This window comes from Myodes glareolus, chromosome 26, assembly GCF_982192425.1.
Source record: "Myodes glareolus chromosome 26, mMyoGla1.1, whole genome shotgun sequence".
Lineage (NCBI taxonomy): Eukaryota > Metazoa > Chordata > Mammalia > Rodentia > Cricetidae > Myodes > Myodes glareolus.
In genome coordinates this window covers 23,703,000-23,730,442 of record NC_142051.1, presented here as the reverse complement: position 1 = coordinate 23,730,442, position 27,443 = coordinate 23,703,000, and the positions used below count along the sequence as shown (strand labels likewise).

Below are 27,443 nucleotides of genomic sequence, written 5' to 3'. Positions count from 1 at the left end.
TGCCTGGAATGGAACCCTTTGTAGCAACATGGATTGACTTCCCACGTTCAGAAAAACAGACAATGCAAGGGACCTGTGTCTTAAAAACTGTTTCTATTGAAGACCAGTTACCACTTCCGCCCTTGAGTAAATAAACCGTGGCACATCCATACGACAGGTTACAATAGTACTATAAACTGAAAAGAAACACTATTTAAAACCTTATGGGTAAATTTTATATTTATTTAACCCAGTCAAAGATGGGAGATCTCAAAAACTACTAAAACTCCACATATATGATATTTGGGGAAGGAAAACACATGGATATAGAAACAATGGAAATAGAGTGGTGTTTTTCCAGATAGTGGAGGTGGAGGTAAAACTTAACAATAAGGGGGAAGCCTGAATGAAAAATCGGTATTAGTAGACTTGCTTTGTAAAAAACTCCAATATTAGATCAAGACTCTATACAGTTTTCAAAATACACAGAACCCTAAAGGTAATTTTAAAGCTACTGTTATTCACTTACTACAACAATTTTATAGTATATGTAAATTTATTTTAAAAAGCTTCCATATGAAGCAAAATAAGGAAAACAGATTATTACAATAACTGAATCTTTTTACAAAAAAAATAACAAAATTCAAGGGAGGAGAAAGAAGAGGCATAGATGAAGCAACAATAGATAGTACGGTGTTAAAGCAAAAAAAGAATTAAATAAGATTGGCCCCAATTATGCAAACTAATAGTCTATTCCTTTATATTGCTAAGTAATGCTGTTACACCGCTTGCTTGACCCCAATTCCTGGAGTCCTACACATAGTATATTACTAGAAAATTTGAAAACATAGCTTAATTCAAACACAGCTCTCTATAGTTTATTTTTAAAAAGAGATCTTCTAAAACTGAATTCACCTTACAAATTCAATCTTTTGTTCGACCTTTCTTTTCTTTAAACATGATAAACAAGATATACACAATTCCATTTAATGCATCTCATTTAGGGGTTAGGATCACCTACCTTCCACTGTGGCCCAACTTTGATGTGGATGGTTGTCTTCTCGTCCCACAGAATGGTGATATCTTCCTCTGGGAAGTACACTACTATGTTGTGCCCAGCCTTCCACAACTGGTATGCAGGTTGGCTCTCCAGGAAAAAACCTGATCGCTTCTTCCAAAAGGATTAAATGTCTTAGAATGAATATCACACTCTTTAACCAAAGGAGAGGCCTTAATACTTTCCAGTATCTATCTAACATGATTGCTTGCTATAGTTTTTTTGAACTCTCTAATACAAAAACAATGTATTAAGTAAGAAATACATTAGAATGATATTCATAAGAAAACAAGAAAATGGGCTCAATAAGAGACCATGGGGAAGGTAAAAGATAATCGTGATAATGAAGAGAAGAGAAAGAGAAAGGACACAGAAAACAAGATCAGACAAGGAATACAAAAGACTGAGGATAAAGAAAAAGGCATCTCTTCCCTTCAAAAGAAAAATGTATCCTTGCTTATGATTCTACAGAATAAAACCAGTCTTCCAATGTTACTAAACTCTTTAATGAAAAACAGAATTGTTACATTTGGCAAGACACAGTGCTTTTACAGTCCAATGAAAATTTCAAGATTAAGAAGTTTGATAAAAACTGAAGAAAGAAAGTATGATATAAATATATACATATACGGGATACACGTAAGTATGTATATGGGAAAGAGATAGAGATGCAGACAGACAGAGAGAGGAGAGATGAATTACTATCAAAGAGATTTTAGAAGGATTACAAGGGGAAGCATTATGCTTGGGAAAGAATCTGCATAGAAAGCTGCAATGAAAATGGAGAAAAAATGAAGACACAGAAAATGGAGGGATGATTTAAACAAAGGTTTGATGCCGGGGCATTCAAGATACAGTCAGGACTAAGAAAAGCCGTCAAGGGTCGAAGCATGGATACCATGACAAAGGAAGCCTGGGGACTCAACAACACTCAAGTAACCCTAACAAAGTAACTATCACTTGTTCAAAATACAGTCAATAAAGGCTTTGATCAGGGAACTAATTGCCCATGATTTGGAAACTCAAGGGAAATAATTTAAAACTAGGAAGGGTAAAAGGGACTAGATGCGGAATACCCTGGGAAATGAGAATACCTGTAGTTATGACCATGGCCATGAATAGAGCTCATAAAATGATCTTGAAAATGCATGGCTGTATTAATGAGAAGAAAACTGATTTACCCCAAAGGAAACAAAAAATGGAAACAGATATGAAATTTTTCAACCATTTTTCTTCTCTGAACATAACTAAGTGTAGTGGGAGAATATCTAATGTCTAGAGTGGTATTGAAGCAAGCATTCCAAAGGGCAGGTGAAATAGACTTAGTCATATTTATAAAGCGTTTTCCATCTACTATACCAAGATTATACTTATAGCTACGTTGTACACAGCAAATATAACCATCCATATTGTTAATTGGCTTTACCTAACGGCAAATTCTTCTACTCCTCAAATATCTATTCTCACTTGCTAGGCTAATCTAATTATTGTTTGAACCATCTCAAATCTATACACTTGATATCCCCCTGCTAAATACTATAGTCCCAGAGTGTGGCATAACTGACTGATTCCCTCTTTGATTTCCTCCGTCCTGAGGACACACAACATCTCTCACTCCAAAATAAACTGATTTACTGGCTCTGCACTTAGAATTCTAAAGCTCTGTAACCTCCATCTTGAAATCAGGTTTCTTTGGAATCTATGATTTGTGAGTCAAGCCCAGCGGGATAAAGATCACGCATCTGTGCCACGGCATCCTCGTTCACATCCATTCTATGCCCTGCATCTCCTGCCTCTCAGCACTGATGTTCAGCTTCCTGCTTCCTGGACTCTGCTTGGGGACCACTGCTACACTTCATCCACAGCACAGAGTGAGGACAATGGTAGGTTGAAGATGGGACCCAAGGACCAAAAGTGACGAGATGAGGAACTCCGCACTAGGGAGGTCTACAGTCACCATGAAAGGACATCTGTGCTCAAAAGGGCACACGTCAAATGAATAGAAAAGCATCCTGACCAAAAAAGAAGGGGGTGACAGAAGCTTTTTCCCCAAGAATCCTACATTTTCATTTGATGGATGCCACACAATTTGTATGACCTGCTATGCCACCAAATTACTCTGTTACAGCATCAACTTTTAACTTCATTGTACTTTCCGGTAGTTTTTGTTGATGTTGTTGTTTCTGTTGCTGTTGTTGCTGCTGCATTTGTCACCTGACCTGGCCTTGTCATCTCTTCCCATCCCAGCAGTCTGGTTTTAAATAAGTTGGCTCCAAATCCAAAGCACACCTTTAGCTAGTTGCCATTAGATATAAGATGCTCGTTTCATTAGGTGAGGCAGCCTGCGACAAGAATGTCTTTCCTAATCAAAAGAAACGATTATGTTCCTTGCTTTTCACTTCATCCACTAAAGTATCTATCTCAAAGAGTCGGGAATGAACTGCCCAAAGTAGAAATATGGACTTTAGGAGACTAGTACTTCAAACAAAACGGAACGGCATGAGAAAAATAAGTTCGGAAATGGAGATCACTCAAATACTGCTGAGCACAGCTTAGGCAAATTTGTAAAAGATTTTTAATTGGCACGTTTGATTGAATTATAATTGTGTATTTATACAAAGGGCAGAGGGTTGTTTATTCATTTCCCTGGATGAGCAGCACATTAGTTTATGAAGAAAATGGCCTTTGCTAGATTTCCACTTATGATCTCCCAGAAAGACATTTTAGCTGGGAACTTGTTGGGCTCAAACTATTCTCATGACTTTTGTTAATCTTTCTTCATTCCTCGCAGTCTAAATAAAGGAGATTCATTAACACCTGTGTACAGCTGAAAATTGGAGTCTGGGAGTTACACGGAGCTGTAATTACCACTTCAGAAATGTGTCAAACTGTCTTTATATGAGCATTTAACCAATATCTCCCCTTTTGAAAGAGCATCCTTGATCATTAAGAGACCTTCACTTATAAAGGTATATAAGTGAATATAAATAAATATCTAGCTAATGGCTAAGCCGAACATTTGTGATTACTTAAAATAGATGTCAGTGTGACTGTAGGAAGCAATTCTGTCTTGTCTGATATCTGGGTTGTTACTCTTGGTGTTTCTACCTGAGATCCAAGGTTCTAAAATGCTAGCCGAAGAATTTGGGGTAAGACTTAAATCCAAAGTAGCAAAAAATGTCAAAAAAAAAACAATTCAGGGGTGGGACAGATTACACAAATCACAGGACCCATCCGAAATGAAAAAGTGTGGCCTTTTGTTTAAAACTGAGAAATAGCCCTCTTTGTAGCAGGACAGTTCGTGTTTTCTGCCGTGTCTTTTCACTCTTAGCCATTCCAGTGGCTGAGGCAGAGCACAGAAGCTGACCTTTACAGCAAATGGTCCAGATGACTCTCATGAAGATGTGTTTCAGAGAAAACCAGGCAAAATGGTGTTCTGGGAATTCCGTTTGAAACAGGGAGCTTTACAAGACCATCATCAGAGCACACACTTCACATCCACAAATTCACTGCCTTTAAAATGCAGTGCGCATGGGTTGTGCCACCCAGGAGCTTCCAATCTGAGCCTAGATCCCTTGGCAGCCCCCTCTTCCTCACACACCCTCTGGATTCTCGGCCACACCCTTGCTCTATCATCCCAGGGGTTTTGTTTCAACCGAAGCCGATTGTTAAACCCAACCATGACATTTTGTCTTCCAACTCTGCTCCTTTGAGTGATCATTTCCCTGCAATGCTATCCTTCTAGCTCTTCATCTATCAGTCCTCATTCATCTATCTACATTCATCTGTCTATTATCTATCATCATCTTTCATCTCTTCTTATGGTGTATACTTCAGGTTCTGACTCTATATGAAAATAAGGATAATAAAAGGAAGGGGGTCTGATGCAAATGGAGTGGCTTACTGGCATGAGTCTAGCCAGCATCCGTCTCAGTAAGGGGAATCATGTCGTCTGCCTGACTCTTCTTCTTTCTCCCAGCATTCTGTTCTGTCTACTCCGCCTATCTAAGCAGCTGTCCTATCAAAAGCCAAGGCAGTTTCTTTATTTACCCAATGAAAGTAACAAATAGACAGAAGACCCTCCTACATCAGGGGTCAGTCCTTAAAATTCATTTTCCTGACTTTCATTGTAATCTTCATAGGATCAAAGAAAGTGGTTTTGTAGTCACGCTGAGGGGAAGTTGAAATTTGAGAAGTTTAAGAGACTTTGCTGGAATGGCACAGCAGGTAGGTGATGAGTGGAAGTGCTAAACTACTTCTGAGTGACTCCCAAGTCTATGCTCCAAATCTCCTTGAAAATTGAGGGTTGCTTTAGTGTTAGTGGTTTTGCCCAGGTGTTCTTCTAGGAGCTTATGTAGACCCTGACGCATCATATCACATTGTCCAATCTTATTTCCTTTAGAGAACCATTATTCTATTGAGTATATTAAAGGCAAGCAGTGTCTTTTCACTATGACAGCCTAAAATCTGGGCACTAGTTTTAGTTTATAGTAAACATATTGATGAATTAGTAAATAAATAGGTAAATGAATAAAATGGATTCTATCTTTTAATTGGACAAATTATTGATATTCAAGAAAAAATAAAAGATGGAATGATCTTACTTCATATGTTGCTCATAGATACATGAGGAAGACAGAAAAACACACACAGAACTTGACTAAGGGCTGAGGGGGATCTAACAGGGTCTTTGAGAGCATCCTGAGATGTTTCCTAAAGGAGATTAGACATACTGTACAGAATATGGTGAATATATAGATGTATTCACTTTCTCTAAGGATACAGATGAGAGTAAGAAAAACCTAGACTATGTAAATAACTGGAAAAAGATTCAACCTATGGGATATGGGATTGAAAAAGAAAACCATGAGAGGCGAGACAGGAAAGGTGGACAAGAGCCTAAAGGTGAGAACCTGGCAGGACAACGGAAAGACATCTGAAAATTTTGAAGCACAACTAACATAGGAAATCAGATTTCCGTATGGGGAAAGCCACTGTTGCTGCAATGGATGGGATGGAATAAAGGGGGTGGGGCTGGCTGGAGAATTAGGAAGACAGACTGGAGTCTGCTGGAGGAACTCACGTAATAGGTGTGGTTCTCAAAACCAGAAGGTTGACCATAGTTAGGAAAATAGTAGATATAATTGAAATATGAAGACAAAAAATATAAGCAGAAGGTGCAAGGGTGTATGGTTTACCAAAACAACCCAAAATAATAAAGAAAAAAATTCAGATAGTCTAACTACTTATAATCAGAGGTATCTAAGTATCTAAGCCATTTCTAATCTGTTTTCTATATCAGTTGGACAAGTTGGGATTATCGTGAAAGAAAGAATTCACTTACCTGTTTGTAAGGCGCATCATTGAGGTAGATTTCAGTGTCCCCAATTGATATCAAAACACTTTTAGAACAAACAATATTATTGTCAAAGCATTTCTTGTTCTGGGCAATCACAGAGATATCAGAATCATCTGTACTCTGAAATATGTCAAGAACACTTTATTGACACAAATATATATTATATATAATTCCAATTATTTTTATTAACAAATTTAAAGGCAACCAAAATCTATAATGACTTACATTCAAACTTAAAAAGATAATATTACTAAAGCAAAAAAAAAATTATACTTAAGTGAAAATGAGAAAATATTCTATTGGAATACTGGCCATTAAATAATTGACCTAATATGTTTTAAATTTTGTTCTAGCAAACCTTTTCAGCACCATCATAGCTCCACTTGATTCTCTTTATCAATATATAACCACTAACATAATAAGTCACTTAGAAAGATTTGACCTATTTTAATTTTTAGAAAATACACAGTTTTCTTTATCTTAGGGAATTTTCTGGACTGCTTATTACCTCCAAGGAAAAACAAGCAGATGCAAAATTTTGCCATGTACTAGCAGACAAAATAAAGCATTTTATTTGAGGGTTTGCCTTGAACTTCATGTGTCTCATTTAATTCCCATAACATTTGAAATACATTTTTATTGAAAATGGCACTTTATTATTTAATAAAGCAATCTCTCTAAAAGAAAATGTTTTAAAAATGAAGTTATTTTAAGTCAAAACATCAGAGCATGCTCAGACAGACATGGGCAGTTCATCAAAGGCAGCTGGAGAGTGGAGATTTGATCTCGATATGCAGACTTTTAGATCTCACATCCTCTCCTATCTACTTGTTCAGTATTATTGTGCAAGCGCTCATAGCCAGTCACCCATGACAGGTGATGCCTGCTAGATGAGACGCAGAACTGTTCAACTGAGATCTAAAGCTTGTCCGCAGTTCTCAGAACAATCCTCGCAATCGGCTGCCTTATTAGAGTGGACGGGAGGCAGCCCGGTGTCAGTTTTGTCTGTGCACCTGTTAACAGTGTGTGTGTGTTAAATATTCTGTCCCCACCCCACACAGGTGCCCTGTGTACAATCGGCACAATATTCCAGTGAATCCCTTCTTGATCTGTGCTCATGTATCAGAGTTCAGCCTACAGCCATCTTCTCAAGCAATAAGGACCATCAACCTTAAGCAATGACTTGTGTCACCCTTTGGACAGGGACACTATCTGTTATTAACTGGCTAGGCCCGTCATTGGCTTGGCTAATCATCAGTGTTCTGACTCCATTTCCTGTGGCTGATTTTGAGTGCTCTAAGAAACCAGAGACTGAAGTTTATCTCATTGAGATGATCCCAGAACACTTGACAGAGAGAACTGAGACCACAGTGTGCTCCTTCAGCTGTGATCTTACCACCTTTTCACGAAAGTCACATCCATGGTGGTATGTTGCTGTGAGTGACATTTCTGGGATGACACTGACCTAAATATGCAATCAAGGATGTCATAAATAATTGAAGTGGCACTTCAATGTCACTCGACTTCAGTAAGTTAAGAGTTCCTGCTTCTAGATGGTTCTTTTGTATTTGCAATCTAAAAGGGTCTCCCAGCTTTACTTTTTAAATTTTCATATAAGGATAGTGTATTTACATCATTCCCCCTTGTTCATGCTCACTTTAACTACTCTTGCACCCCCCTCAAAGCTCTCTTTCAAATTCACTCTCTTTCCCCATTGTAGGAAGAGAGAGCCGCTTGTTGGTTTTCAGCCACCCAGCTAGCTTAGACCCAAAATAATCACACAGAAATCTTATTATTTAAATCACTGCTTGGCCCATTAGCTCTAGCTTCTTACGGGCTAACTCTTACATATTAATTTAACCAATTTCTATTAATCTGTATATCACCATGAGGTCATGGCCTACCAGCAAAATTTTAGCACATCTATCTCTGGCAGTGGCTCCATGGTGTCTCCTTGATTTGGCTCTTCTTTCTCCCAGCATTCAGCCTAGATTTCTCTGCCTACCTAAGTTCTGCCTTACTATAGATCCAAAATAGTTTCTTTATTCATTAATGGTAATCACAGCACACAGAGGGGACTCCCACATCATCCCATAATTATTATTGTTACACACACACAATTTACTGTCCCAGGCATGAATTTCTGCCTATCAAATGAGCCTTGGGTCCAACTGGACAGCTGTTGGTTACTACCAGGATATAAATGCCATTATTGCACCATTGGGGATAGCATGCTATGCTGTGCATTTCTGTGGGTCATAGACATCACAGCAGGAGGGAAGAGGGTTATTGATTGATTTTCTTCATTGGCGGCTTGCATAGCCCTTTCCCACAGTATAAAAGAAAGTCTTCCAGGAGGAGGTGTTTGAATCAATCTAGCTTAATTTCTCTAAGTCTGGTGTCTTAAGACTTTATTGCTAAAGAAGCCATTTTTAAAAGACCTCTTCACCATAGGAGTTAACAGCCGTATGACTCTAGAGCCCACTGCCCTCCCATCGTGGCTCACTTCGGAAACCTACTTCAAGAGTCACTGGACTACACATTGAGCTATGACCTGTAGAATACCGCTAGCTGATGAGAAAAGCTTTGAATTGCAATCACGCATTTTCAAGGAGGCAGAAATCTGAGCTGAGACATAGACTAGAGTGCACCACACATACATGGGCCTGCACCTGCATGAAGGGCTCTACAAGGGCAGGCCTGCATCCATGCTCATGCAAGGGATGTCAAAGATGTTGCTTCCTGGAACACTTCCTTTCCTTCATTTTTATTTTTCTCCTATTTCATATCTAATTTCAACTTAGTGGATCAACTTTGTCTTGCACTAGTCTCTTCTTAGCCTTTGGCTTCTGAATAGGTTTTCCCTGAGTGCAGGGCCGGGCCTGTAGAAGGAGGGCTCCCTTCCTCAACCTCCAAGTGCTGAGACAGTTTTAGAATGTCTGATCACCTCTCTCCCTCTTTCTCTTGTCATGCTACCTTGGATGAAGCAACCCTAGCTTCTCCCTTTGTCTTTATGGTCTCCCCTTCATTTACTTTTCCCTTCTCTAATTTTTATCATGGTTACTAGCAATAGGAATCCTAAATCAATATGCTTCCTAGTTTGGCCAAATTATTCCTGCTTGTTAGTAATTGTAGCAGCAGTGCCTGCAGGAGAGGGTTTGGTGAAGAGTGCTGACAGAGTAATTAATGTGTCTGTGTGATTCACTTCTCCTTGATTGGTGCTGGGAGCTCTTGGCTTCTTTCTGAACGCTCCTTCTGCAAAGCATTACCTGAACTTTAAAAAGCAGTATAATAAGGGCCATTAAGATGATTACAGCATTGTTCTACTAAAAAATTAATCCCACACTTCTATGTTTTTCTGAATGGTTTTCAAAGCAGAAAAGAGTATATAATGCAGGGTGTTGTTGTTCTTTCTCTTGGGAAGAGTTATTTAGATTAAAAGACAAGAGAAGTGGGCTACAAAGCTTCTATTACAATTACATTTCTGTTACTGTTAATCAAAGTAACTCAGCATTAGCTCTATTCTTTATATTAAATCAGAAATGTCAAGAAATATTCTATGTTACATGGTCTGTCTCCTATCACCCTGCTATGCTGACAGAAACCCGAAACAATAGCAATGCAAAGAGTTATGTGTCTATAATTCCCCCTCCTGATCTACTTCAAGTTAATATTAGGTTTGGAAATAATGTGGCAGAGTTACTAGGCAACACAGGAACAATTACAAAACTAGATGGAAAAGGTCAATATCAAGGTTTTTTATTCTCCTCATTCTAAAAGCTCTGTTAGACAATAGTCCTCTAAAAGATTCCAAAACGTGAGATGTTGGCACCTTTCGAAGTAGAATAGTGCTGTGTTTGACAGGCCCTTGTCAACACCTGTCCCACATAAGCCCGAACCCCTTGAAGGTCAACCTTTCCACACGAGGTCCCTGCTGATAGATAGGTTCCTATGAATCAACAAGTAATAAAGGAGGGTTTGTAGCTGCAAGATAGTACGAAACCGTGGCAAGGCGGAATTTCATGGAAGCAACAGACGTAAAAATATAGAATCTGTTAGAACCAGAGTCGGAAGAAAACTGGAGCAAAGAGGCACAAAAGTAGGACCAGGTGATCAGACACAAAGGAGCAGAACCAGAAGAATAACAAGAAGACAAGAATGACTTCTGAAACAGGATGAAAATAAGAAAGACTTAGAGGAAGGTGCTCAAGAGTGTTTGTGTACAAGCTGGAGGACTTGAGCTTGGTCAGCAAAAGCCATTGACAATGACACTGGGACTTGTTTCCTCTGCATATACTGGATTTTGGGAATCCAGTCTGTCTGGACACTCACCTTCCTGGACCTGGAGGGACGGGGGGAGGAACTTGAACTTCCCACAGGGCAGGAAACCCTGACTCCTCTTAGGGATGGAGAGGGAGGAGGAGAGGGAGTGAGGGGAGTGGGAGGGTGTTGGGAGGAGGGGCGGAAATGGAAACTTTTATTTTATAATTTAATAAAATTACTTTCTGAAAAAAAAAAGCCACAGTAGCATTTACACTTCCGGTTCTCAGGAAGAAATAAATTCCTGGAGCTCAAGGACAACCAAATTTTTATCTCAAGTTCAATAAGAGCCTCTGTCTCAAAATATACAATGGGGAAATATTTATGAAGATATCCAATATCTGCCTCTGGCCACTACACACCCACATACACACACATACACACACACACACACACACATACACACACATACACACCAAAAAAGTCCTTAAACTGGATTTTACATCTAAGTAATTAATTTTCACATCTAAGTAATTATTTTCCTTTTTTTTAGCTTCATATAAATTAAATAATAATAATGTTCTCCCTATGATTCAAGTATCAAATAAAGGTGAGCACACATGAGTCTTTGCTCATTACTGTACCCCAACTTCTCAGTCTAGAACTGATATTGTAGAAAACACACAAGGCAACACTGAGGAGAAAATGTAGGTAATGTTTAAAATTTTTAGAGTAATGAAATCAGAAATCTCTCAGGGGCTGAGGGAATTCAGTTACATTTGAAGGATCTGCTAAGGAGAATGTTGAAATCCTTATCTAAAAGAAGTTATGGGAAGAACTCTAACAGGTATCTGCTACTTACTATGGGTTCAACAGAATTAGAATTCATATCTGAGATCTGGGAAATAAAATAATATACTTCCCGGTTTATAGCATAGGTCAGCATGCCAGAAGTTTTAGACTTTGTGGGGTTTCTTTGCGTTTAAATCATATCTTGCCTCACAAAATACAGTTATGATCTTCCCTCTAAGTCTGTCTCAAGACACAAAAAATAACATGCTATGTAATGTTGTTGTAAAAAAATCTAAAATCAATAAAGTAGAAGAAGATTTTAATTGTTGAATTCTAACAACTCAACATTATAGCAAGTGAAATACCTGGAACTTGATTGTGTTAAGAAAACATTTAGTCTAGAGATGAGCAAAAACAAACCTACCTTTTTGTAATGGTAAGGTCAAAAACCAGCATGCCTTTAAAATAAAACTGTTAATTTTTAAAAGCTTAAGTAAAAAATCAAAGTGGCTTTATAAATTAGATTACTGGGTTCTCCTTAGGACCCCAAGAAACTCAAGGTAAGTCTGACCACAGGAAAAAGCATTGCAGTTTGAAAAGATAATGTCTGGATACAATCAAAACAAAGACAGAGAGCTGGTTGACAAGAAAGTCAAGTCTGCTCTTCAGAAGCACCCTTGACACTAGGGCCCCCCAGTCCGAGTGGTGCTGGCTGCCACCCTCCCCTATCAAAAGAAGCACTGATATTTCCAGAAGGACGGCTTGGCCTTGGGAAGTCTTGTCACATGGTTTGACCATCAACAAATATTACCTCTAAAAAAGTGAAACTGGAAAGAATTTGAGCACCGAGAAATTGGGCATAATCTTATTTTAAGACTATGAAACTAGTCTAAATTGGTTAATCACTAAGTTATCATTGGCACACAATATTATGTTTTATGACCAAATGAGATGACTTTTCTTTTTAGATTTCTGTTTTATTAGCTTATCATGAGTGTCATGGTCAATTTGTCCTGAAACATTTGGGGCCCTGATATAGTTGTATTAGTTTCAGTAAAATTTCCCATGGTAAAATCATAAGAAATTTTCCTACTTTATTATTCACCATGAAGTTCATTTTCTTTAAATTACCAATAAAATTCAGCAAAAACTTAGTCCTAAAAATCAGTAAACAATGTCCTTTGGGAAAAGAACATTGCCAGATAAACAGGTAAATACAATTCTGGAATGGGTGTTCTTCAAGTCTTCTTTGACTAAGTGAACTGATCTTCACCCAGACATTGAACGAATGGCTTAAGTAGGATTGCCTCTAATACCCTGTGCAAATGATTCTTAGGGTACATTTTTTTACACACAGGAAGGCAATCTTATTAAGATGTGAAACAGGACAGAATGTGTTCATCTTACCATGAGGATATGGTAGCAAACTAAGATGAATATGGGCTACAGATACTTGGAAGAGTGGCTCTGTCCCTTTGTAGTACCAGTAAGAAAACTAACTACAACCATTCAGTATCAAATACTCAAACATACTTTCCCAGTCTAAACAAATGTTCTATGTTAAAGTATTTTCTACCTAGTCACTTGTTTGAAAATGTGTTTGGCGTCCTCGGGGATGGCATGTAACACAGAGACTTTAGTTGGTCAATATGCCCATGATAAAAGACTATGGAATGCCCAGTCCTAAAAGTATTGAACATGTTACCCCTTCTCCCACAAATTTCATAGATCTTAGGCAACAAGGGGTGAAAAAAGTCAGCGGTGGTGGGTAGCAATGAAGAAGCAGCATTCTCCAGATGTAACAGATAGTTCCACAGATGAACTCTTCGGGATGGTGAGAAAGAGCAAAAGACTTGTGCAAGCTTAGACCAAACAAAATCCAAGCACACAGGAGTGAAGATTGGGCACAAAATCCCAGCACGGAAGAAGGAAGATAGTTGGAGGGAGGTCAATACGGACAGTGAGAGAGGAAGGAAGCATAAACAACACGAAGGATGTTTGAAATGAATTGGTGGTCAGGAGAGTCCAAAAGACTCCCTGAGAAATGAAGGCAACTGATGTGGCCCTTGGGAGCTTCCCAGTCCTTGAAAGTAGGACCCTATTGCCAAAGACACTACACACTTCAGATGCAGGGTTTGAAGAATTGAGTTGAACTGCTCTGAAACTCTTCTTACTGAAGAATAACTCTAATAGTGATCTAGGGTGTTTATGCTGTGAAGAAACACCATGACCGAAACTAAGCTGGGAAAGAAAAGGGTTGTTTGGCTTATTCTACCACATCACTATTCATAACTGAAGGAAATCAGTACAGGAACTCAAATGCAGAAAGAACATGGCGGCAGAAACTGCTTCAGAGGTCCCGGAGGGGTGCTTTCTATTGGCTTGCTCACTGTGGCTTGCTTAGCCTGCTTTCTTATAGAACTCAGGACTATCAGCCCAGGGTTGGCACCCTGCACAATCGTCTGGGACCTTCTTCATCAATCAATAATTAAGAAAATGCCCTGTAGCCTTGCCTTCCTTTCAATCTTATGGAGGCATTTTCTCAACTGAAGCTCCCTCCCCTCAGACAACTATAACATGTGTCAAGCTTACATAAAATTAGCCAGCACATGTAATAGCCAGAGATGGCATGCAAATTGCAAAGGAAGAAAAGCAACCAATAGTCCTACCCAAATATAAAGCCTCAATAACACAATGATCAGCAGAAGTAAGATATCCTAAGGGTACAATAGTGGCTCTTCTATCATGGAGGGAATGAACAGCTTAGGGGTGGAATTTGTGTACATTGAAATTAAGGCCCACTAAATAAGAGGGAAATCATGCCTGGTATTATAAAGCTTGCCAACTACAAGTGGGTAGTGAGGTCATGGAATTTAGAAGAGATCATAATTTTGCCATACTTTCCTAAAACAATTAAATCTCTAGTTCGATTCCAAACATGTGTCCTTATACCTACAGACTAGTGTAGCTCCCATTCCTCATCAAAGTCAGAGATAATAACAGAAAGTCATAAATGATTAAACTACAGAGAACATCTGACCATGGGTTTTCCAGCCCCAACCAATAGATCCAAAGTACAATCCGCATACCTAAGGACCAGAAATCATTGCTGAAGAGGGGGTGGAAGATTGTAAGAGCCAGAGGCTCTGGATGTCTGCTATGAGATAGTGTCTTCTATTTATATACAGCAGAAAGTTGCCCACATGAACTCTCACAAATGCTGTCTCCTAGAAAAAGCCTGCATAATGACAAATCTAGTTAAAGTGTGCTGTGCATGGTTTAAATCTCAGCAGGCCCTACTCCTACATAAAGATCCACAGGGAGAAACAGTATTATCTAGGGACGAGTTCCCTGACACATTATCCAGCCACAATATGTCAGCTCTAAATCTATAAACATATCAGTAACATTGAATGAACTCAACAAGCTGTATTTATAGATGCATGTGTATAAAAACTAATTAAAGATAAGGCAATAAAGTGAAAAAGGGGTGGGTATGAGAGAGGTTGAATGGGAGAAGAAAAAATGGAAATTATGCAAACGCAGCATTCATATATGAAATTTTAAAAATATAAATACACATGACAGTTGTCATAATTACATAACACCAAATCCATGACTTTTTCTATAAGAAACTTAAAATCATTCAGAAAGGACGGCCCCTTTTACGATGGTGATTCAAAAATGCTTATTACGGTTCTCGTGAAACAAGTGCTCTTGGGGAACTTCAGTTCTTTATAAGCAAAAGGCTCATTAGAGTGTCTCTTTTTTTTTATTTTGCAGAACTGTTCAAAATGGACCTAATTACTCTACTTCCTAGAGAAGGGCTCACAGAAAAAAACCACACATAAGCATAAGGTGAGATAAAAGCTATGCCCAGAAAATACATTAATTACACATGTATTTGTTGCTGGATGGTGTCCAGTTCATTGTTTTTGTGTGACTTCACTGAAAAAATTACATATTTTCATTTAGAAATTTAATTCTGAGACCAGTGGTGGCTAAACAAACTATGCATATAGGTTATCTATATACTTTATATATAAGAAATTTTAAGACTTTCTCATATATATATATATATATATATATATATATATATACATACATACATACACAAATCCAGGGATTTGCCAAAGTATACCATCAAAATAGCATTTCTAGAATTGGAGTTATATGTATATTCATTGCGCCAAGCTAATAATAATTGGATCTATATTATTCAATAATTAAAATTATTATAAAATAATTAAAATTATATATTAAAATTATATTTAATTAGAAATTACTGTGTAATCAAGCCCTTTCTATCCTTGGGATAGGTATAATCATCATCTTCATTCCACAGACAAGGCAAAAAGCACGGGGCTGAAAAATAGTGTATCCATTACAAATAAGAAAATTTACGATGAGTTCAAAGCTGGGCAATAAGTTGAAAACACTATGACTTTCCTAAGTTTTATTAGTAGTAATTACTAATGCAATATGCCATGGACAGCAGGCTGTTCTTCACATCGTCTTTATATGAGTTCAAACAAAGAAAATGATTATGACCAACCTTTATCAAAAAAACCTGGCAATCACTGATGTAGTCATATTCCAACCCATCAAAGGAATAATAATGCCGATCCCCATATACTGTGCACACTGCAGGACATGGATAGTATGTGCAGTTGAACATCCCCCGCCGACAAACACTATTGAAAGATAACAATAATTATCTTGTGAAGAAATTAGGTTCAAATTATTTTTATTATATACATGTGTGTGTGTGTGTGTGTGTGTGTGTGTGTGTGTGTGTTGTATGTGTGTGTGTGTTTTGCCTAAACGTATTTCTGTGTACTATGGGAAGCAGAGTGCTTGTGAAGGCCAGAAGAGAGTCTTGGAGTCCCTGAACTGGGACTCAAACCAGGGTCCTCTGCAAGAGCAGCCAGTGCTCGACTGAGAGGCACCACTACTACACTAGCAATTTTCCAATAGCCTAAACATTGGTTCTCAGAAGCATTCAGAGTCAATAATGCTTATAAGTATTGCCAATTCATTCTTATAACACCTATTGCAGTGAAAAATTTGTCATGTTTTGACATTTATAGTACCAGACATCAAAATTAAGTCTGGGACACACAGAAAATAGGCAATTGAATGAAAATTTTATATTCAAGGTTCTATATTCAAAATTTTAGAACACTTGCATATATTTTACTGAAATTTTAGCAAAAGAAATAATTATTTATATGACACTTTTCTCACTGACTTCCAAACAATAAAACTTCTATTGAATAAGGCCTTCTCTTGGTAACACTTAGCATTTTCTTATGTGTGTGATGATTCTCCTATTGTTGCCAAATTGTCATATTTCCTACTTCTAGGCTAACAAATATGCACTTAAAATGCCATTATCCCATCAGGAAAATCAGTGACTCAACTTCCAATAGCCTCCAGCTCTAAAATGTGCAAGCTTGGTTATGAATCCCTCTTGCTAGTCAGACACGTCAAGTCTCGGCAGTCAAACAACTGAAGTTAATACAATTGCTGAGGAAAACTTCCACGGAATAAATGGCTGTCCTTACCAGGTGTAACATGGCGTGGAGATGACTTCCCCAGAGACATACTCCCAGTCCTTCCAGATGCAAGGACAGCTTTCAGGAACGTAGCACTTCCCCTTGTGCTCCGCCATTCTTTCAAATGAAGAGGTCACATGAGTAGAGAAACCGGCAAGCGACAGGCAGGCTCTGGGGCTCTAATTTTACCATACTCAACTCTGAGTTTGTATTGGAAACTGAATCTGGTCTCTCCCTCTTCCCCCAACGACGTCCTTGTGTATCACAGTATTCGCTCAACACTAAGAGCATTATCAGATATGATTTGACCTCTTGTTTTATAGCACAATAATTATAAAACACGAGAGTATATTATAACACGGTGAGTTGTTCTAGAAAAAGCCATTTGAGGAGAAAATGGGTAGCCCAGTCACCATTATTAGCTACTAAAAGAGGCTGTGTTGTCTGACAGTTCCTGGCAAACAATAAATTATAACAACAATAATATTTTCTGCTAAAGAATTTAGAGAGCAAACAAGAATGTTTCCCGGTGTTAAGATATAAAATATGACAGTTTGATTTAGGTATATTTAAATAAAATATATCAAGTATTTAACTTCCCTTTATGTTAGTATGCTGTTTTGAATGTGCAGTTTGAAGTGTTTTCCCTTCTTAAAAAGTTACCACACAACAAACTATCTAAAGATATCTACTACTATACAGCATTTAGTGCATATAATTTAAGAGCAAACTCATAATGTTGGAGAAAATGGTGTGCTATCAAAATATGCTGGTATTAAGATTAAATAAATCTACATTGCATAGATTACATATATATATACCAATATCCTCATTATAAATATAATTTTTCAATATTCTTATAATTTCCCTATACTACCCTGAATGTACCCAATCTCGTCTAAAATCCTGTATATAAATTGAAATAATTAACAAGCATAATAATAATAAATATAATTGTAATGCTTTAAATATCATTTAAATATATAGTAAAGTCACTAAAATGTAACATTTGAGTGAACCTCAATAATTGGGATATTAATATTTTATGAATAACTAATAAATTAAATAATTTTAATAAAACAAAAATGGATGAAATATATCATTACCAACATATATAGAACGCATTTTTATGATTTTTTTAAATGCTACAATTCAATGTTATAAAACATGAGGCTAAGGACTGAGGATTTACAACAATATCTAAAAGTCGCCCAGCATGTACGAAACTCTGGATTCCATCCCCAGAACAATAAAAAAAATTACCATAAAGTTTTTCATCCTGAATTCCTACTTAATAACCACACATGTGTTTTTAGACCTCTGCTGTCTGCTTTGTTTACAGTGTGGCACTTTCTTACCAGTCTGTTAGACTTTACACACTACTCACGAGGAAAATGGTATTTACTAACATTTAGCCATGGAATAGACTTTTTTGTTGAGGAAGACTGCGTAAAGGAACTTGTGTGTGTCAATGATGTATTGTCCGATTCAATTTCTTTCCTACAGACCAGCTACTCCCCAGGTTCCGCACCCTTACCTCACTCTTCCAAACCTGTCCATCTTCTTGACTCTAAATCTTCTTTGTCTAAAATTCTTCTCATTGTTTAGGTCTCACTTTAGTTCCCTCTTTGCTCAGTCTTCTCTGTCCCTAACTTCCTCTCCAGCTTCGGTGCTTAACAGTCCGCATCAACTCCTCATTGAGGATTAATCAAGTGGATTGAATATTTGATTAGATGGGTGATAAAGACTCCAATAACAAAAGCAAGTATTTTGGTTTACTCTTACAGAGACACTATCTTTAAATATGCCACAGGCTCACTAACCTAACGACAATGCACTACGGTAAACTGTTTCGCCTTACACATACATGTATTTTAATGCCTCCCACAAATCCCCTCCCCCAAAATACGGTTTCATAAAGCTTAGTTGCTTCAGTCAAATGGACCACGATCTCTGTAGACCCAGACGCAGCAATAGTCTTAAGTGATTATACAGAAGACTGATGAGTTTTTCACACCTAATTAAAGCCTGGGAGAAGGAGGAAGACACTGTCCTTTTGGGTCTTTCTGGTTGGCTCGGGGGGTGGGGGAAGCAGGCAATAAACCCCGACTGGGCACCTACTGTGTAACTGGTCTGCTGTGATATACTCAGCCATCCATAAAACAAACACTACTACACTCATTTTTAAAAGAAATTGAAACTGGGTAAGCGTGCCCCAAGGTTATTTAATAAGGAGGGCCAATATTTGAAACCACCTATATTGACTTTCCCTCAATTTTGCATTAGGGCAAGGATTTCTAAACTAGGCCCGTGTAGATCTTTTACAGCCACCAAACCCATCAGGATCCCAGAAAACATATGATATACTGAGGCATTGTCTCAACATGAGCCAGAAAAGGTCATACTGAAGGGAAGATAACTTAATTATTATCGCTGACCTTTTACTAGAAGTGTTTCTGCTTGTATTTTTTTTTTCTGAATCAACCAGAAGCTTCTCAGTTCCTTCTAGCGCTATTTCAATGTAATTATGGAAAGAGAGGTGGCACTTCTCTACGTTTCTTAATAAGGTTAGCCAGGAAATAAATGTCAAGTTTGAACTGAGAGTCAAAGGTAGTAGTAAACACCATCAGTCGCTGAAATACAATTTAGATACGGCTTTAATCGGTCATGCATCCCAACAGTCGCAATCAAACAGATCAAGCCATGTTGCAGGTTTTAATTATTTGACCACAATAAAAATTTTCTTTCCCTTGTCCTTTAGATAAATTGTTTTCCTTGCTCATTTATTCTATGGCCTGATTTCCACCTGTCTTTGCTCTTCTTGTATGCGGGCTCTTGTCTCTTGTGACCTTCTTTCTCTCCCTCATATGCCTTTCTCTAGACAGATTGACATCATTCCCAGAGACTTGGCTCTCTGGAGCCATTTAGATAAAGGTGATTCTCCTGGGAGGCAAGCCACAAGGCCTGTCCCTCCTGTGCTCTGACTATTTATGAGTTGTTCCTGGGAATGTCTTTGTGGAATGTATTCACTGAGAAAGAATGAGTGGCCCATTTACCTGAGATGGTCCTCTCTCTATCCATCATTAGACAAGCAATAGCCAGGGAGACCTGATTATATGATTCCTTACAAGGGAGCTAACAGCCTTCAGATTCTGTCTGTCTATTCTATTCTGTATTCTATGTACCACAGGTACAGGTATTTCTGCAACTGAAGGAAATGAATGAAGAATACCCTGCAATTAAATTGTAATTCATATATATTGAACACACTCTATACATGCACACTCGTGCACACACACACACACACACACACACTTATCTGACAGTATCTTACAGATCTTATAATGCCTACCTAGTTGAGGCTTCAGAGGAATGTGTAGAAAAAAATCATTCAGCTAACAGTAGCAGAGCAGGAATTTGAACTCCAGTGTGAATGCAGTCAGAGTTCCCACTTAAAGCAACCCCCTGTCTAGCCTCAATATCGTTACGTGAAATGTTTACAATTAAATCAGTCGGCTTCACTATTACAAATTAATATCACTGATAATCACTGCATCAATTGAATGTATATGACGTATACCTAGATGGTGCTTTGAGAAAAGGTAACTGATGGTGTCATATTCCCACTTGCAGCTGAAAAGGGAGAAATCCCAACCTTATCTTAAAATGTGCACTTTCTTCAATTCGGTGCATGGCTCCAGTTACATTGCACAATGTTGAGTTAGCTTAGCAAAATAGTTACAATAGTCCAGTAGCTAGCAACTCAAAGTTAACCGCTGGTCAAAACAAAGATTTCAACTATTCTTGAAAGAATGCTTTTAAATTATTTTTAAGTAAGTGTGTGTATGTGTGTGTGTAAGTCCAAGAGTGTGTGTGGATGTGCATACAGGGACCTAAGTGTCTCGTGCTTTGACTATGGAGGTAGAAGGACAGCTCTTTGGAATCAGCTCTCTCCTTCCACCTTTATGTGGTTTCCAGGGATTCAACTCAGGTTATTAGACTCACAAGGCAAGCTCTATTAACCACTAAACCATGTGTCTGGCCCCAAGAATATTTTTGAAGAACCCTTACTTTTCCTGTAAATCTTAAATGATCATATTAGCAAGATAAGGGAACTCACCCTGGAGCGCAAACACAGCCACTTATGCAGGGTGAGGATGGGGCACAGGTGAAGTTCATGGCCAGGTTTGCACACGTGGTCTCACAATTTATACCACCAGCTGGTAATTCGGGGTCAGGAAACCTGCAGTCAAAGTATTCCTTCCCTTCTGGGCAGGCGTGAACTTCAAATACAAGCAAGGATAACATGGCTTTAACTTTGTATTGGCTTCACAAACTTAAGCCCAAAATTCATGGACCAAATCATTGCTGTAACTAAAGGATGCTCTCATTCATTGATCCTTGAGTTGATGAGCTTAGCAACATTATCTCCTCAGAGTTTTTCAGTCATCAAAATTTCCAAACGCTTTTTCAAACTGGAAAATCTTACCCACCTTCTCTGTCGCGTCAATTAAATTAATTTAATTTCCTGAAGTACGTAAAGGGGGTATGTTGATTAATCAAACACACTAATTTTTTAAGAGCTGAAAACTATAACCCATATTTCAACAATTATAAAGCCATAATCAATATATATATATATATATATTACTCATTGAACTTGCCTAACCTATGAATGATTATTTTCATCAGTTTTCCTGTGTTCTAAAGTACAAAAGTAACCACTACTACAGGGGCATGACAGGGGCTTCCTGTCTCTCCAGGAGGCTTTGGGTCTGTCAGGAATCAAGACCCTTACATAGGATCAGTGGGATAGAACGGGGAGGACTCCATTGAGGAAGCAGGCTACTGAGGCATCTTCGATTCAACTATGAGCTTTGTTGAAGTAAGAGGCGAACAGTGAGGTTTCCAGTAGCTCGTGGTAAAAATGACGCCCAGTATATGGCCTGGAGAGAAGCCTCAGACTGACCCAAATCCTGACAGAGTAAATCTAGAACACACCATTCAAAGGAGATCTTAATGCGTAGTTTTGGGTTCTAAGAAGTAGGCACTCACTCTGCAGCCCGGGCTGGCCTTAAATCCCTCCCTCTGCTTTAGCGTCTTTAACTTGGAGGATAGATGTGTGCCACGGGGCTCAGCTCACAGCTGAGTTATAATGATAAATAGCTGCGTGTTCAAATAAGTAACCGAGCCTAAATCTCACTACCTAACAGAATGAGAACCAAGAACTGTCGTTTGCCCAGAATTGTCCTGTAGTCCCTGAAAGTTTGACAGAAATACAGATTCATGCCGTCCCCTAACTGGGAGATTTTTCAGGATACACACTCTAGTGGGAAGGTGACGTTCTAAGAGAAATGGCAATTGACATATTTTTATTAACCTATTGTTTCTATTTTCTTTTTTATAATGGGGTCTTACATAAGCCATGTTTGCTTCTAACTCAGCATAGCTGACTCTTTCCTTGCAATCCAGACTGCCTTACCTCCAACCCCTCACTGCTGGCCTATAGGAGTGTGTCACCATGTTCTTCTCCTATGCTATTCAACTCGTTGCAACTAATACTCGAACCCTGCTACCAAGACACACCCCAGGGCCCAGGAGCACTGACATTTCCTTGACCATTGGTAGACATTCAGAATCGATAGCATTGCTCCGGAATCAGAACCAGGTCTCAGCAAGACCACCAGCACTTTGTGCAGGCATTGAAAACTGTGAAGTGTTAGTCTAAGACAGAGTTTTCTGATTTCTGATCCACAGCGGTGTTACAGCCAGCATCGGGGCTAGCTCCCTCAAACCTTTTGGCTACCCGAAGTGGTGCCTGGGTAGGCAGTGTAAAGGTTACAGGCCTCAGCTGATCAGCTGTGGCACTAATCTAGGGGTTCTCAACCTGTGGGTCACACCCCTTTGGCAAACCTCTCCCTCCAAAAATATTTATATTATGATTCATAACAGTAGCAAAATTGTGGTTATGAAGCAGCGATTCAGTAACTTTACGGGTGGGAGGCAGCAAAACATGAGGAACTGGATTAAAGAGTTGTAGCATCAGGACAGTTGAGAGCCACTTCTGGGGGCAGCCTCATACGCTCACCTCTCTAACTGTCCCTCATATACTCCAACTCTTGATGTGAAGAAAGTCAGGAACCATTGGAATGCTATGCTGACTACGTGATATTACTGCATGTACGTGCTTGGGTAAGGAAGCCTGGGAGGGACTGGATGCCTTCTAGCATTAAAGTAAGAAGCAGTGTTTGAGATACATGAAATTGAATGAACAAAACGCATGCCCTGGCAATGTTGAAGCATGCATGGGCAGCCCATACATGGTGGTTCTGTTGAACTTGTCCATATTGGGTTTCATGGTCGAAGTTCATGAGGAGGACTGACCAGGTCTCTTCCTCAGGAGGGCACCAGACCTCATTACAGATGGTTGTGAACCACCATGTGGTTGCTGGGAATCAAACACAGGACCGTTGGAAGAGCAGGCAGTGCTCTTAACCTCTGAGACATTTCTTGAGATACACACTCCACAGGAAAATATCTGGAACTCACCAGTAGAGGGTGTTGCTGACTCATCACACTTCACAGTCCCATTTGAACACTGGCTAGAAGTAAAGAAATTGTTAATTTATAGACCGCCAAAGGGGGCTTCATACAAATAATTATTGAAGACAGCTATTTCATTTGGACATATTTGATCAAATTCTTCCACGTAAGGGGCCTGGTGAGAGACATGAGGAGAAAAACACCCCATTATTGTGAATGGCCTGGCCCAAGTGCTTCTAGCAACAGGGGAAAAGATGCAATTTGATTTATACAATGTAACACACTCAGCACACAAATACGTTTAAAATTTAAGAGGAAAAAAAACATTTAAAAGATTTAAAAATCTGTTCATAACAGGCATTTATGTAGTCATGGGTAATAAGCCCTGAACAATACTAAAGGATAGAAGGGGGTTATGACTTAGATCAGACAGAAAGATTCTAATGCTTAGTGGAAATATACAAACTACAAGATACAAACCACTGTTCTGCTCAATCATGTGCCGGGAAAGCAAAGAGGTAAAGCCAGACCCTGCTCTGATGCTAAATTTTTTTTCCTCCTGAGTTGAGCTGCCGCAGTCTTTAAACATGGAAGTGTGAAGTTCAGTTAGAATGTTAAGGCCACCATCCTGGGGCAGCATCAGTAAAGATGAATTGAGTCACAGCAGCCTTGCGATTGCTTGTGACATTAAGAGAAAACCAAATACAGACAAACGAAGCTTGCAAATGCCTTAAGATGACAACATAATAGGCACACACACCAGTCCTCGGGGACTCCAGCACAGATTTCCCTTCGGCGTTGGGGCAGAGCCTGTGTTCTGTACTTGCAAAATGAAGCAACTGTCATATAAAGGACCACATCACATGCAAGCCATGTGCCCACATTTTTCTCAATAGAATGTCACTCAGGTGTATTAATACCTCAAATACCACAGAGGAACCGAGACAATCAGATCTTCTTAGGATACTTCTCCCGGGGCAGAGGCATTTGACAGGGTAGCAAACAAGGTCACGGTGCTAATTGGTTTTATTTTGGGCACTAAGCAAGGATGGATTTTAATTTTACTAAATTTAAATAAATAAAATTAAGGATATTAAATTCAAAAGAAGGCTTTTCCAATACTTGGGAGGAGAGCACAGACAAGGAGACTTTCAGGCAATTGTTTTGCTGGAGTTTATTCGCTCTCAAACTCTTATGACACTGTTAGAAGGTGGGGTTTAAGGCACAAATTGATTTGGTCATGGAGAACTACTTCTCAAAGAGATAAAGATGTTTATTGCCTGAAGCAAGTCATTATTAATCTCTCAGAAATGGACTGTTTACAAGGGTGACTGTTATGAGCAGGTGGCTCCCTTGGTTCTCTCTTCCCTGTGGACCCAATGTTCTTGACTCCTGTAACATTGAGCTAAGTAAACCTTTACAAAGTGCCTGACCTCTGGTATTTTCTTACAGCAATATAAAACAAAGGCAATCGCTAGAAAGGTGCAGGAAAGAAGAGCTGAGTGTTATTGTTAAGGCACTGGGATAGGAAGAACAAAATAAAGTTCACCTATGTGAAAAAAAATAAAGTCAACCTAAATCCAAGATTGCTAGGGTTTTGAAGGCTGAGTGTGTTGAGCATAAGAAAGGAGTCAGAACGATTTTCAGATTTCTAGCTTGGGAAACTGTAGATAGTGGTATATTCTACATACACACACACACACACACACACATACACACACACACACACACACAAGATGCAATGGAGTCTTTGTGTTTTAATCAGGGGGTGGGAGAGAGATGGAAATAATTATAAAAAAGAGTGTGAATGATAGTTTATCATCGATACAAAATGAGCCATGAAGCAAGGCCTGCAATCGAGGAGCAAACCCTGCCAAGCCAGGTGCCTGGGCATAAATCCCAGCATCGTTATCAGGTTGCTTAATTACACGTGCCTCGTTCTGCTCCTGTGTGAATCGGGATAAAATGGCAGACCCTTATCTCTTGCAGTTACAGTCATGAGTGCTTAATTAATAATAAATATAGCAGGCCGAGAACAGTATTAGGACAACAGAAAACACACCACTCTGGCTCTATACAGTTGTTGGCATCATCGACACTTCAGGATCAGCTGTGAGAACCTGCAGGGAGCTAGAAGAAGGATGCTGGGAGACAGGCGTAGATAAACTGGTCCTGCCATGTGGACATGCCTTCACTTAGTAGACAGGTTATATCTGGAATGGGTGTTATCCTATCAGAGCTATTGAACAAGTTTGATCAATGTCAGGAGAAGATAAGTGACCCCTGTGTATGTTATTGTTCTGATCCATTCCAGAATCGATGCTTTTCTGAGCCAGTAGATGAACCATGAACCTATAAGCCCTCAGGGTGCAGTTTGAATTACTACCCCATTGCTGACATCTATTAAAGAAGCAAAATCTATTAAAGGGCTTTTGTTTCACCAGTACATGTCTCAGGCATTTCCTATTCCACATTCCAATGTGATATATATGCAGTTAATATATGCATTGACACCTACCATAATCCTGAGGGTGTTGGAATGAGCTCCCCAGGCTGATAAACGCTCCCCTTGTAATGGCACCGGCAGTGATAGCTATAAGCAGACAGGCAAAGTAAATAAAATAAGATATGAATTTTTCCAACACAATTGAAATGGCAAATTGACTCCCTGCTCTGCGACTGGCCACCATTCACAGTTCTGATGTGCAAATAGCAGAAACTAACTGGACATAGTAATTAGAGAGTTTGAAGATCAAAATACTTCTCAACTGCTAGTTAAGTCGCAAGAAAAGTCTCCGGATGCATTTCAGGAAAATACACCTGCTGTGTCTTTTACTCCTATGTGCAAACCAAAGTCTTTGCTTCCTCTGAGGGCTAAGCCCTTTCTGAGAATGGACCCTACAATCTTACCACTCATGTGAAAAGGAAATGTCAATCTTGCTTGTGATTTTGGGTGTGGAGAAATCAAGTAGGAAAAAGCCTTAGGATTAACTGGGAGAATCTTTACTACTTTCTGTAACTTCCTGTGAGTATCTCAGCACATTAAGAAAAAGGTAAATAACAAAAGGAGGAAAAAGATACTTAGCCATGTAAAGAACCATGAGCAAAAGTTCATTTGACCTATCAGAGGGAAATCAGACACAATCTGGCTGTCGTCCTGCCATCTCTGTGACTTACATCGGCACACAGAAGTTAAGGGTGTCCTCGTAGAATTTGCCTTCGGGACAGTTGCATCCTTCCGCACAGTCGTCGTTGCACTGCTCAGGGGAGGAGAGGGAGGTGCAGGAGCGGAGGCACAATGAGGAGCAGTGATGGTACAGCATGCCCTTCTGACACACCACGGCTGTGGACAAACAAGCGTCACTTACACAGCCCCCACGCATAGAAACATATGCTCACTCATAGGTCCAAAGTAGATATAAGACATGCGGCAAACACTATCTTGTAGCAGTAAATGCATCACAGATTTGATAATAAAATCAAGGAATGAATGAATGAATAGATAGACAAACAGAGAGATGGCCTCATTAAGGGTGTAACATGGAAGTGAAATTCCTATTCCTCAGAAAGGCTATTAAGTAGACATTCTGTGCCATTCTTAATTTCTGTACCATATTAATTCATTCTTACAGATGATGTCTTTAACAGTCTGAGTAAATTCCTGTGTGACATTTAAACCTTCATAGTGCTGTTCCTTTACCCTACTTTGCTCATCATTGTTTTGATAAAACACTGACTAAAACCAATTTGAGAGAGGAAGGGTTTATTTGGCTTACGCATCCTAACTGCAGTCCATCACAAAGAAAAGCCAAGACAGGAACGCCAACAGGACCAGACTCGAGTAGCACAAAGGAAAGGTACTTACTAGCTTGTTTTGAGGTACATGTTCAGTTAC

General features: G+C 39.0%; 1 protein-coding gene across 1 annotated transcript in view; it reads right to left on the bottom strand.

Annotated features, from left to right (window-relative positions):
- Positions 1–27,443, bottom strand: part of Otogl (otogelin like) — a 117,044-nt gene that overhangs the window by 55,842 nt on the left and 33,759 nt on the right. Inside the window, exons 15-22 of the mRNA XM_085683473.2 lie at positions 26,726–26,891; positions 26,067–26,141; positions 23,555–23,607; positions 21,126–21,288; positions 17,015–17,122; positions 16,003–16,141; positions 6,381–6,515; positions 1,001–1,150 (exon numbers count right to left, since the gene is read on the bottom strand). Coding sequence (XP_085539599.2) covers positions 1,001–1,150; positions 6,381–6,515; positions 16,003–16,141; positions 17,015–17,122; positions 21,126–21,288; positions 23,555–23,607; positions 26,067–26,141; positions 26,726–26,891 — 989 coding nt within the window. The remainder of the gene's footprint in view (positions 1–1,000; positions 1,151–6,380; positions 6,516–16,002; positions 16,142–17,014; positions 17,123–21,125; positions 21,289–23,554; positions 23,608–26,066; positions 26,142–26,725; positions 26,892–27,443) is intronic.